Genomic DNA, 14,017 nt, shown 5'->3' on the forward strand with positions numbered 1-14,017 from the left:
CAAAAAAAAAAAAAAAAAAAAAAAAAAAAAAAAAGGCCAGGGCTTTTGAAACTGAGAGGAAGTAAGCTCTTACTGTCTTCCTGGTGCATATGGTTTCAGCAGTCTTTCCACTAGTCCATCTTTCCACTGACAACTACAACCCTCTCATCCACTTACTACCTGCCTTCCCCTCCCCAAATTCCCATCTGCTAACAACCAAAGGCCAAAGCTACCCTGATTCACAGGCAAAAATGAGCTCATCCAAACCTGAAATTTCCCTTGAGTCATTAGTTTTGTGACTGAAATGAGAAGTAGGAAGTAGTGTGCTATAGTACAGAAAGCTTCAGCTCTGGGGTCAGGCAGACCTGGGTTCAAAATCCCATCTCATTACCAACTGAATGACCTTAGACAAATTTCTTATTCCTCTGAGCCTCGGTTTTCCTTGTATAAAACTTGAAGACTGATGTCTTCATAGGATTTGCTTTAGGTTAGGTAAACCCAGAGGCAGACCTAATTTGAATGCAAATAACTTTATTTGGGAAGTGATCCAGGACAGGGCCAGAATCAGGGCAATGCAAATGATATGCCTAGGGTACAGAATGTAAAGAGACCCTCTCAGGTTCATACGGGTGCCAACCTTGCACTTAGATGAACCCAAGAATAAAGGCTCATCGCCCTAGTCCCAGTCCTGATCAGGAAAATACAGAAGAGGAGCTGGAAGCCAGGTAGGAAGAGAAAGAAGCCAACGAAGTGTACGTAATTGTTACTGGGAGCTTAGAGAGGTTCACTCCCACAGGGAACCCTGAGAAATAGGTAGAATGTGCCTTAGAGTTGTCCCTCACTGAGTGAGGAAGCTGGGGTATTTATCCTCCCACTTCCACTGGCTGAGAGCGGTCCCAGGGGCACTAACTCCCTGGTACTCTCAGCTTGTGTCAACACAAACCAAGAGAAGTCCTCAGGCAGAGTCTCAGGTACTTGCAACAGGACTCTGTGGGTATACAGCAGAATGGCGAATGCCTGGGGAAAATGGGCGAGGAACAACCTCTGCTGGGGCTGCTGTAAGGACTAAATGAAAAAGCACAACTACAGCGCCTAACAAAGAGAAGTCCCCCTCTATCTCTTCCAATTTACGGCAATAGCTTGTGAAGTTTATGGAGCTTCCCAGCTCTCCGTGAGTTGGCAGCATCAGAACAGCTGTTTCTCATCTTTCAGAAGTAAAAGAAATCCAGGGGCCCTAGGAGAGCTCTAGATGCCCAGGACCCAAGTTTCCTGTGGAAGCCTGATGGTTGATGGAGCCTGAGTAGTCCCTCCTGAGTACACACTCCTCTGAAAACTATCTCCTCTTGCATCTGCACCCATCCCCCATCCCTCCACCCCTTAGTGCAACATCATTTGTGACACATAGACTTGCATCACATTAATAACTGCTGCCACTAACTCATTCTTCTATGTGATGACACTGTGCTGGAACAAAGCTTTATCCACATTATGGTAATCCTTAGAACCCTGTTAGTATGATTTTTTCCCATTTTATGGACAAGAAAGCCAGGTCTCAAGAGAGGTTAACTTTTATCAGAAGCAGGGTGCAGATGTAGGCTGATCTCACACATTTTATACTTTGTCTCTTCACTCTTTCACTAATGCTCCTCTCATAGGATCACAGCATGGGGAGAATAAGACTGTGGGCAAACAAGACGGTTGTGAGGAGGCGATGGGGGAAGTGGGTAGCTGTTCTTCCCTTGACTCCCCATTAGCTAATAATTAAGCCTGTGGTTCCTGGTCTGGCTGATCCATACCCTCCTGCTGCTGACTCACGTCTTAGGGAAACTGCTCAATTTTAAGCTAAATAATTCACTTTCCAGAAGTACCCTTTCCCTTTTCTTATCTTCAGGCAAACAGATACACACACTGTCCCCTGTTTACAGAGCGCTACCTCCAATAAATTGCCATTTAATGAAAGAGAAAACAAGCGAGAGTTAAGCTTATGGGACATAACTGATAAACTACTTTTCACTAGAAGAAAAACAGGAAAATAATCAATACTGGAGTCAAAATATAGCATTTTCTTCAGGAATGAAGAGTAGGGTCACTGTGGTTCCACTGCCATGGACAAAAAGTGGCTTGTTACTCTAAGCCTTTGCTTCCTCATCTGGAAATTGAGATGATAATACCTATACCCCATAGGGTTGCTATGAGGATTAAATGAAGGCCACATACATTGCCTGGACCGTAGTAGTTGCTCAAAAAATAACAGCTATTTCTTATGTGCTGCTAGCCACTAGGTCAGTGCCATCCAACAGCAAGACATTATCTATGGAAGGAAAAGACAGTGAGACTGCCATCTTGCCTTCTTCTAACTCAAAAGGTTGTGTGCAAAGGGACCTAGGCAGGAACAAGGCCTTAATGTTTGTGCTGTGTCTTCCATCCCAGCTATCTGCTAACTCCCCAGTCTAACACATACCTCATTTTCATGTTAAAAGAAAAGATAACTTTGGACAAAATCAGAAGTTAGGAGAGTCTTGAGTGTGCCTGTTTATCCTGTCCCAAGATCCTTTCCTGGTCAACAGCCACCTCCCCTAGTTTTTCATTACATCTTCAAATCAGTTTTGGCCAAAACTAGCATTCTTCACATCCTTGTTTGGTCGTCTCCTTCAGGTAGCTCCTTCTGCCAATTGACATCCTCTCATCTTCGGAGTCTGCACATGGCATGCACCGAGAACAGACCACATCTCTGTTCTGCACTGGAAGCTCCTAGGCAACACGGTGAGGAATGTGCACTATGTTAGTAATGTTACCAAAACAGAAGCCATGTCCTGTTGCTGCTAACCTTTGGCATCAAGAGACCCAATCTTGATTTGAACAGATGAATATGCCTGGCATCCCCACTGGTTAATCTATTTAGAAAAAATAATTGCATAGGCATCTAATAACAGAGTGTTCACTTGCACATTCCTGGGAAGAATGGCAGGACACATCCTTCAAATGTTCTATGCTCAGGCTGAGAATTCCACTGTGTGAGTACAAGATGAAGGGACAGGTCACTGAATGGTAGGGATAGCAGAATAGGTAGTGGGAGTCAATGCCCCTGGCACCTCCCAGAATTATGTCAGAAACAGTCAAGGGAGTAACCAGTGTTCGGAATTGTGCAGTACACATTAAGTGAATATATACATGGTATGTCAAGGATCAGTAATGGCATTCATTCAGCATGTGATTTATGAGTCTAATAAACTACCTCTACAATGAAAGTATCCCCACCCCAAACCCTGCAACATGAAGGAAAAAAAATTAAAATTTCCATCTATTGAAATAAGATTTCGTACAAACATAAATATATTTAAATTTTTTAACTGTAAGTAAATTCAAACAAACTGTTATAAAACAGAATACACAGTTGTCTGCATAGATCATAAAAAACATAAAAACCAGAATGCTGAGTGGGTGCTGGTGGTGAAAACTGCAGGGCTAAAACTTGCTCAACAATGAACTAGGGACCACTATGGCTTAATGAACATGGCCCACCCCTCCTACTAATGGTTTTGCCAACTTTTGGACCCTAGAAATTCAGAATTTTCTCCTCCTTCCTCTGCCAGCTTTGGTCCGTGTCCGACTACCTGGATGGACAGTAACTTGCTTTTTAAAGTCCACTAAGCAATCTGTGGCTTCTGAAATGGAAACAAAAGACTTGACGGGAGATTCATTTAAGTCACGACGTGTGAAAGAACTCTGCATCTCTCTGCTGCAGCCTGCCTCTTCCATCCCTGGTGAAGGCACCCTAGAGAGAAGGAAAAAAATTCAGATTCAATATACACCTACTAAGCATCAAGGACATGCTATGCACTGTATCAGGGGATTTTACATATCGGGGATTATTAGTACAAATAATCTTTGTAATAATCCCACCACATATCATCACTCTGTTTTCACAGATGAGGTCACTGGGTAAATCATATACTACTTAAAGCTGGCCATTAGAGAATGAGAATTGAGATCCAAATTCCCAAGCTGCTTGAGAATCCAGGTCAGAAAACCAGGGTTGGATGGGGATAGAGAGGTACAGAAGAATAAGACATAACTTTCACTCTGCTTGTTTTAACACAATGAATGAATTGAGCTATCCAATCTTTAGCTAAACGGGGAGCACAGAGTCATACTGAGAGAGAGGTCATAATAGTTCCACAGTGATTTCTACTGCAACAGTTTGAGTATCACACTACACACAGAACACAGGACAAGGCCTGCACTTTTCAGAAATGCTGACAGCCACAATTCAGTGCACAATCCAATTCACCTGAAGGCTCCTGTTTCTGAAGACTTGATGTCTGCATCTGTGATATGAGAGAAAAAATAATAATGTTGGTAGTAGTGTTGGTAATCACAGCACTTCTCACTGATCTTTTGCTTCCTGTGCTCTAGGCACTGCTTCTCATCAGGCCTATCCAGGTAGCACAGATCCCCAATCCCCTAAACCCACAGAATGTGAGCATTAGTGTCCAACAGACTCAGCTGCAGGGGCACTCAGATGAACACTTTTGAATGAACAACCTCTGAATAAATCTACTTCAATTCTGGACTTGAGAAACAAGGAAGTTGCCAAGGGAAATCTGCCACCTGCAGAGATTCACAAACTGGTGATCTAGAGACAGCAGGATATGAGGCTGGGAGAGGCTGCCTTTTCATAGTCATCAGAAGGCATAACAGATTTGCTTGGTGGGAATGAACTATTAGAACTAGATGGTAAGCACATCTCACCAGGCTTAAGCAAAAGCTCCTCTTCCATCCACATCTGGTGAATTTTAACAATAGCGACTAATAACAACAGTAATAATAGCAGCTAACATTTATCAAGAGCCTACTTATGCCAGGGAATATGTTTGGAGCTTTACCAGATACAATTCTTGCAATCTATGAGGTTTGGCATTACTAACTCCCTGCAATGGTCTTAACCAATCCACTCTACTGCTCCCTAAATACTACGCACAAACGCTCAGGATCGCAGGTTGCGACACTAAGATAAAGGTAACATATGAATGATGCACAAAACAATAGGAGGAAGCAATAATGTCTGCATATCTAGTTTTCTGTGCCTGTTCCTTTAGAAGGTATACTTGGGGCTTGTCGTATTCCCGTGTTTTGATAGTGTTTTTTCTGAGTTCAACAGGCTGTCCTGATCCAAGGATTTATAAAGCCTGAAATGAAACACACGATGAATAAGACAGCATATTGCCCCATCTTCCTTAAGGAGAGATAACCTAGATTGAGTCTAAAAGGCTGGCTGACTGGATCACGTGTGTACCCAGATAACCCCAGCAAATAGTCAGGGGGCTGGCAATGGCTATCTTCACTGAAAGGCCTTAGGCAGAAGCCCAGAAAACTGGTCCTGGGGTCCTCACCTGAAGTCTTGTGCTCAGACTGTTCCAAGAAACTAAGGAGTCGGCCTTCACTGTGGCCTTTTTCCTGTAACAGAGAAAAATAGATGAAACGGTTACTTCATGTCAGAGTCTAAAATACAACTTCCACGGCCCAGATCACACGTGTTCATAGAAGAGAAAAGGTGTGGGGGCCACAGCTCTAGGGAAGTCTTTTGCTTTCTAATAAACGAGGGTTTCACAAGTGAAAAAGCAAACTATAATGAAGAGAATACATCGCTATGCCCAGAGTATCATGGATTTAAAATAGAAAATAAATTTTAAGGTAGTGTCTACAGGCAGTGATCCCAGAATAAACTGGCTGTATAAGTAAGTGCTTACCTATAAACCATAACTCCAAATCTCCGCCTCAAAATCACCCCATTCACAGAGAGGGGTCTCTTTCTTCTGGCATGACAGACAATGGCTTCCCCATTTTAGTGTGTACAGTGACTCCTTTGTCGGTAACCCTAGAATATGGAGCTGCTGCTTTATCTTTCATCTCTAAGCCAAGACTTGCTCTTCCTGATCTCTAATTACAAGGCCCCAAAAGTACATCCATCCTTCCCAGTGACCAGGGCCCAGACCCGGCAGCTTCCTAAGGAGTTCGACAGAGTTGATCTCACATATATTCTTGGCAGTGGGATTATAAATTGGATATCCTTTCTGGAAAGCAATTTGGCAGGTTTCGAGACACTTTAAAATTTGTACATCCACTGACCTAATAGTTCCGTATCAGAAAATGTATTCTAAGGAAATCATCAGTGGTACAAAGACTGATTAATGTTTTAAATACAATCTTATAACACAAAAGAACCAAAATGTCCAATAATAGGTGTATGGTTAAATGACCATCTGTGTGATATAAACATTAACAGTAATTTTTAAAAATAAAACCCAAAATGATGTTTACACTACACCTTAAGTTTTCATAAATGCAAGTGAGAAAACTACCTATCGAGTACTACACAGAATATAGTATACACATAGTACTAGATATATAGTATGTTGTGTGTGTGCTTATTGCATATATATTGAGAGAGAGAAAGGGGGAGAGGGAGAATAGTGTTAATTACATTAACAATGCATAGAAAAAAAGACCGGAAGAAAACAGGCCAATACATTAAAGGTTATCATCTTTGAGTAGCTAAATTATAGGTGATGATTTCCCCTGATTATTTATATTTTTTTGAACTTTCCATATTTTCTACAATGAACATGTATTACTTTTTAAATTAAAAGGAAAAATAATTTTAAAAAGCACAAATCTTGTTTCAAGATAAATAGAGGTAAGAGGGGAGGGAGAAGAGGGAAAAGCCAGAACAGAACTGTGGCCTCTTACAACTGACAACCAGGAGGGTTAGGTGGCCTTTCCCAAAACACTCTACACATACCTTTGGGTTCTTCAGCCTCTGCTGCCACTTCCCCTCCACAGTTGAAAATGCTCTTCCACCCCCTTCAGGTCCATCTCCTTGGTCAGCCTTTGCAAGCTGGAGACAGGAGTCCACATGACACTGATACTCTCTAAATGGGACCAGGGATTTACAGAGGTAACACTTCTCATTCCTATCCAATAAGAAAAAAGGAAGAAAACACAGTTTTAAGATGCGCTTTTGCCTCTGGGCCCCTGGATATGTCTCAAATTGTGTTTTTACGTCGCAAAGTTATTCTATGGAGGAGACCTATCAACCAATGCAGATTCACTCAGCAGGATCACCAATAAAACTAATCCAACGCCAATCAAAAGGACTGAGTGATTAGCAGTTTTCCCTGGCTGTTTCTCTGTACCCTGCTGTTGCAGCAGTGGGATGGTAATGAAATCAGCTCTTCAAACTATCTCAAACAATGCTGATTGCTCTTCAGACATAAAATATTCTGTCAAACTCTTCCAAAATTAAGTGTAATAGTTTTTTCAAAGAGAAGTTAAAATTTCAACAGAAAAGGGAGCACCAAGAGCATTAAATTGACATTTTTACCAGGGTGGATGAACTTGTCTGATTAGCAAATCAAGTCTGTCTATATGCTGACTTCCTTAATTCTACAATATGCAACATCAACTAAGAAGTTACTAAAAGCCATGTGGTTCTGCCAGAGGCTTTTGCGTAATTTTATATGCACAGCTATCTTTATCTTTTTTAAAAGAGTAGAGTTTGGGTAAAGAGAGGAAAAGTAGGTCCTTGAGGTAAAGTGTATTGGGCATCAGTAAAAATGGAATCACTGGGGGTAAAAGAAAAAAATGAGTATTTATTAAGTATTTTCTCTGTGGTGAGAACCTCTGCAAGGCCCTTTAATCACAATTCTCAATTAATTATTCAGCTCCATTAGGAAGGAACTAGTCTAACTATGGTCTTATAGGTAATAATTGTCAGAAACTAGATTTGCCTGACTCATAAGATCACCTTGGTTTTAAGAAGCTAAAAAAATTTTCCAAAGCATGCTATCTTGGACATCTCTTTCTGGCCATTATTATTCAGTAACTACAGCAAGGGAGACTTGGATTAGCTATAAGGAAGACTTTTTCTGAAGATGTTTAAAATAGCAGAAATAAGTCTCTCAAATACTTAATTATCCAGAAGAATGCAAGCAAAATGCTGCCTTAAGAGAAAAGCTAGACTAGTATACCTTTCAAGGTTTATCAATTAATGCAAAAAACATTAATTCCCTACTACATGAGAGACAGAAGTACTGCATAAGAGGCAGGAGTTTCAGAGTTGGACAGACTTTATCACTTCTAGCTGCAGTGATCTTAACCAGTTACATAAAATTTCTCTTTAGTTTCCTTACTTAAAAAACGAAAGAATAACTACCTTAAATCAACTACAGTGAGAGTTACAAACAAGGCACCTAGCACAATGATTGGCACATAATATTAGGCACTAAACAAACAGCTTTTATTGCTGTCTCAGATACATTTTATTAGAAGCTGGGGATATAAACATGAATTAAGCAAGTATCTCTCTCAAAAAACTCAGACTAACCAGGAATACAGAAATGTTCTTTTTTTAAAACCAAATTACTGCAATACAATGTGAGGAATTCCTAGACGAATGTCTACATTACAGTAAGATTCCAAAGGGATCAGCTCTGCTCAACTAAATTAGGGAAGACAGCCCTGAAACTCAGGGTCTAAGATCTGTATTTCAAAGATAAAAGTTTCTGCTTAGTAACTGCTCTAATCTACTGTTGGTAATGACATTACTTTCAGGAGGAAGCACCTTTGTGCTATCTTTGATGTCCAAGATAGCATGCTTTGGAAAATTTTTTTTAGCTTCTTAAAACCAAGGGGATCTTATGAGTCAGGCAAATCTAGTTTCTGACAATTATTACCTATAAGACCATAGTTAGACTAGTTCCTTCCTAATGGGGCTGAATAATTAATTGAGAATTGTGATTCTGACCCCTTCCTCAGAATGAGCTTTCTCAGTCAAGCTGCAACACACAACCAAAAAGTCTTCTATATTGCCCAACCTTTTGCAATTCAACTTCTGTACTATTATACAAAATGCTCAATGCTTCCCAAAGAGCACCAAATACCAATAAGCAAATTAAAGAAAACAGAAACCTAAGAGCAATGTGGAAGCGGAGTGGGTGGCAGGATTGCTTTTAGTGTATTAAAAAGGGATACAGAGGCCACCTACACTGACAGAGACTAGGAATAAGAAAAAGAAATTCAGGGCTGGGCACAGTGGCTCACGCCTCAGCACTTTGGGAGGCCGAGGCAGGCCAATCACCTGAGGTCAGGAGTTCGAGACAGCCTGACCAACATGGAGAAACCCCGCCTCTACTAAAAATACAAAATTAGCCGGGCGTGGTGGTGCATGCCTGTAATCCCAGCTACTTGGGAGGCTGAGACAGGAGAATCGCTTGAACCCAGGAGGCGGAGGTTATGGTGAGCTGAGATTATGCCATTGCACTCCAGCCTGGGCAAGAAGAGTGAAACTTCATCTCAAAAAAAAAAAAAAAGAGAGAGAGAGAGAAGAAAAGAAAAGAAAAGAAAATTCAGGCATCCAAGCAATGAAGCAATTGGAAGGCCAGAGAAATACAGGGTAAGATAGGAATTGGTCTTTTTATTCAGTCCAAACGATGGTATGTTATACAAGAGCTCCGTGAATGCAGCATACCTACTTACTTGTCAATGTCTAGAGAAGTCTGGGCAGCTGTTCCACTGTCACTCTTGGTCTTGGCCTTGGCCTCTTTTTGTCTCCGAGTCAATACTTTTAATATAAAAAATATATATATATACACATAGTTAGCTGCCAATAGACTCTGAATATAAAAGACAAAATGCACAGGAAGAAGCAAAGTTTAAAACCTTATCCCACTGGAAGAAGTACATTGTTTGGGAAGTCTCAATCTTTCTAGAATTGAGAATAGCGATTGTAACATTTGCACCAAAACAAATGTTTTGACAATATTCTGTCCACCACAAGATATTCCGCTGTATGCTAAGCCATGAGATCTAAAGATCTACTCCACACCAAGAAAAGGTTTCTGTGTACTATCCCAGCTTGCAGCACTCAAGGGAGGGATTTACACTTTCCCAAGCAAAATTCTATCTGGTATGACACACACTCAAGTGAGGTCCTCTATGAAATATAGTAACGATAGCCATCCGAGTGCCTACATGAGCTCCAATCTTTACAAAACTCTGAAAAGTTCTGCAGTGAGAAAACTGTGGCTCAGAACAGTTATTACAACCAGTCTTTCCTCACTACACTAATACCACCTCCCAATTCTAGTGGGTATAAATGGCTTTAGCCCAAATGATACACAAATACATTGTCTCTCACACCAAAAGACATCTGTTTATAAAATAGTCTCTTAAAGGATCTTGGAGGTTATTTAATCAAGTGTTTTCCAGCTCATTCCTTGCATAACAAGAAAAACTACAACAATTTCACTTCAAACTCTGCCTTCTTTCCTCCTAACACCTGAAATCCCCACAACAGATAATTTAGCAGGGTTACAAGTAACCTAGGTTGTGAAGCATTTAGCTAGTCCAGGGGTCAGCAAACTTTATCTGTGGAGACAGAGAGTAAATATTTTAGTCTTGGTAGGACATATGGTCTCTGTCACAACTACTCAACTCTGCACTGTTAGCAGGAAAGCAGTCACAGGCTATACATAAACAAATGAGTATGTTCCAATAAAACTTTATCTACAATAACAGGTATCTGGCTAGATTTGACCCATGGCTGGCCACTGTTTGCCTAACCTTCTAGATCAACCTCCTACTCATATGAAAATGCCTTCTATAAACATCCCTGACAAGTAATGATACAGTCTTGACTGTATTTTTTTTTTTTTTTTTTGAGACGGAATCTCACTCTTCTTGCTCAGGCTGGAGTGCAATGGAGCAATCTCGGCTCACTGCAACCTCCGCCTCCCGAGTTCAAGTGATTCTCCTGCCTCAGCCTCCCGAGTAGTTAGGACTACAGGTATGTCCCACCATGCCTGGCTAATTTTTTATATTTGTATTTTTAAATTTTTATTTATTTATTTTTTTGAGATGGAGTCTCGCTCTGTCACGCAGGCTGGAATGCAATGGCACGATCTCGGCTCACTGCAACCTCCGCCTCCCGAGTTCAAGTGATTCTTCTGCCTCAGCCTCCTGAGTAGCTGGGATTTACAGGCGCCCGCCACAACGCCCAGCTAATTTTTTGTATTTTTATTAGAGACGGGGTTTCACAATGTTAGCCAGGCTGGTCTCAAACTCCTGACCTCAGGTGATCCACCTGCCTTAGCCTCCCAAAGTGCTGGGATTACAGGCGTGAGCCACTGCGCCCGGCCAACTTGGCTGTATCTTTTCACTGAGGGAAATTCACTTCCCCCTAGGGAAATCCATTCTAATTGCAATCTGCCTCAATCTGCATTTACTGGGGACTACATGAATACATTTACCCACCTTTCCACAAGTCACCTCTTTGAACACTTAACAAGCTGCATTACAAAATCTTGGATTTACTCAGTTTTCTGCCCCACTAAAATGCAACCATCATCAAAGGAAGAACTATACCTAGTTACTACGGCTATTCTATTAAGATTTGGATTGACAAATCTTTGAGTGCCTAGGTTAGCTCTAATCCTTATGATGACCCTCCAGATTGGTATTATTACTTTTCCCCGGTTTTAATGGTATGGAAATAAACCAAGAGGAATTGACTTCACCATGCTATCAAAACTACTAAATAGTAAAACCCAGGATAGAATCTAGATCTGATTCCTATACTTATGTTTTACCTTCCTAATTAACCTCTTTTAGATATACAATCCAATTTGTCAGTTTTCCTTAATATGTGTAGCACCCCAAACAGAATCCAATATTCAACAAACAATCCAACTAGTAAAAAGAACAGAAGAACCATGGGCTACCCCATGTGGACTCATACTCTACTGATTCAGTCAAGGCTGTGTTTGCTTTATTGACAATCCTGGTATACTACTGGCTCAAACTGAACTTAAAGGAAATTAAGATCCATCCCCTACCCTCCCAAATTATCTTCAAATAAAATGTTATCACTGGGTGCAGCGGCTCACACCTGTAATCCCAACACTTTAGGAGGCTGAGGCGGGCAGATCGCTTGAGACCAGGAGTTCGAGAACAGCCTGGGCAACAGGGTGAAACCCCCGTCTCTACAAAAAATATAAAAGTTAGCCAGCATGGTGGTGCTTGCCTGTAGTCCCAGCTACTCAGGAAGCTGAGGTGGGAGGATCGCCTGAGCCAGGAGGGTTGAGGCTGCAGTGAGCTGAGATAGCACCACTGCACTCTAGCCTAGGTGACAGAGCTAGATCGTCTCAAAAAATTAATACCATACCATACCATATCATACACCATACCATACCATACACCATACCATACCATACACCATACCATACCATACAATGTTACCAAGACAAGTCTCTTAATTCTGTACTTTGGTAACTAAGTTGCTATTTTTTTTTCTCCCCTTAAACGCAGGATTTTGTATCTGTTCCTGTTCTTTTCAGCTGAACATTCCTATTTGTTGAGATCATCTGCAGTCTTAACTGTCATCTGATGTTATTAGCTCTCCTTCTCAGCTATGTGTCCTCTGCATATATGACAACCATACTTTCTACATCTTTATCCAAGTCACTAGGGAAAAATGGTTGTAAAGGATATGGCCAAGGACAAAACTGTGACATGTTACCAGAGAAGTCTGTCTTCTCTCCGGTCCAACTTTCCTTTAAATAATTAAGCAAACATTTATTGACAATCTTCAATGTGCAAGTAATTTGGAGAGATATAGGAAATTATGAGGCACTGTCCTTGCTCTTAAGGAGAGTGCAGTTTACTAATGGAGACAGCATACACACTCAAATAACTACAACCCAAGGTGTAAAGAGATATGCGTAATAAAACAAGATCACACACAAGCAACTAGTAATAGTGTTTGCCTCTGGGGAGGATGACAGGAATACTTGAAGACTGGAAGAGGAAGGAGGCATACTTTTCACAGTATACTTTTCTGTAAATCAAATTAAAAACTAGAAGGGGGGAATCAGATTATATAGTCAGGCACAGATTAAATGATCTAAGGTTCCTTCCAATGCAGAGATTTTATAAGTAAAATTAAAGTACTGCAGGAGAAAAACATCCAGGACAGAACCAGCCTCAAATCCACCTCCTATTCTATCAACCAGCCCATACTTCTCTATCTTATGTACAAGCACTTCATGAGAGATTTTATCAAGTGCCTTGCTAAAATCCATTCTTAAAAGGCTGGCACCTCAAAGATTACAGAATCCTTTAGGAGTTCTATTTTTTATTTTTCTGTCTCTACTTGTCCCCCATCTTGACTATCACGTATTTTTCCAAAAGAAATACTTGGAAACCACTCCACAGATAGGGATGGAAAAAGAATTAATTGATTCTAGTACTGTCCATATACCACTACTGCATTTACCACATTTCTGTTCCTATTCATTTATATGTCAGTCTTCCTTCTACACCATGCAACTTTCTGAATTCAGAGACTCTGGGTTTTATTTTGTTTCTTTTTTTTTTTTTCTCTTCAGCATCCTCAGCAGAGTCTAAGACAGATTAAATGCTAATAAATACTTGCTGAATTAAACTGTATCAATAGATTCTAGGGGAAAAAAGAGCTCTTGTTTTATGAGGACCTACTTTGTGCCAGAGACTTTATAAACATCTTTATCTTTACAACAACCCTACAAAGAATATATCATTATTTCTATTTTACAGTAAATATTTTTTTTTTTTTTTTGAGACACAGTCTCACTCTTATCACCCAGGCTGGAGTGCAGTGGTGTGGTATCGGCTCACAGCAACCTCTGCCTCCCAGGTTCAAGCGATTCTCCTGCCTCAGCCCCCTGAGTAGCTGGGATTACAGGCGCCTGCCACCACACCTGGCTAATTTTTGTATTTTTAGTAGAGATGGGGTTTCACCATCTTGGGCAGGCTGGTCTTGAACTCCTGACCTTGTGATCCGCCCACCGCGGCCTCCCAAAGTGCTGGGATTACAGGCGTGAGCCACTGCGCCTGACTGTAAATGAAATATTAAGTAACCTGATCAAGGTCACAAAGCAAAAAAAAAAAAAAAAAAAGCACAAGGAATGCAATACAAATCTGACTTTACAGAAGCATATGT

At 40.8% G+C, this 14,017-nt stretch overlaps 1 protein-coding gene across 20 annotated transcripts in view; it reads right to left on the reverse strand.

Annotated features, from left to right (window-relative positions):
- Positions 1 to 3,267: 3,267 nt before the first annotated feature.
- UIMC1 (ubiquitin interaction motif containing 1) overlaps positions 3,268 to 14,017 on the reverse strand; it is a 117,886-nt gene continuing 107,136 nt past the window's right edge. For 18 of the 20 annotated variants that reach the window (XM_063810163.1, XM_063810164.1, XM_063810168.1 and 15 more), the window contains 5 exons: positions 9,517 to 9,601; positions 6,782 to 6,953; positions 5,373 to 5,436; positions 4,271 to 4,307; positions 3,295 to 3,754 (listed from right to left, as the gene is read on the reverse strand). In XM_063810163.1, coding sequence (XP_063666233.1) covers positions 3,544 to 3,754; positions 4,271 to 4,307; positions 5,373 to 5,436; positions 6,782 to 6,953; positions 9,517 to 9,601 — 569 coding nt within the window. In that variant the 3' untranslated portion in view covers positions 3,295 to 3,543. 20 annotated transcript variants of the gene reach the window in all.

The sequence above is a fragment of the Pan troglodytes genome, chromosome 4 (genome assembly GCF_028858775.2).
Source record: "Pan troglodytes isolate AG18354 chromosome 4, NHGRI_mPanTro3-v2.0_pri, whole genome shotgun sequence".
NCBI lineage: Eukaryota > Metazoa > Chordata > Mammalia > Primates > Hominidae > Pan > Pan troglodytes.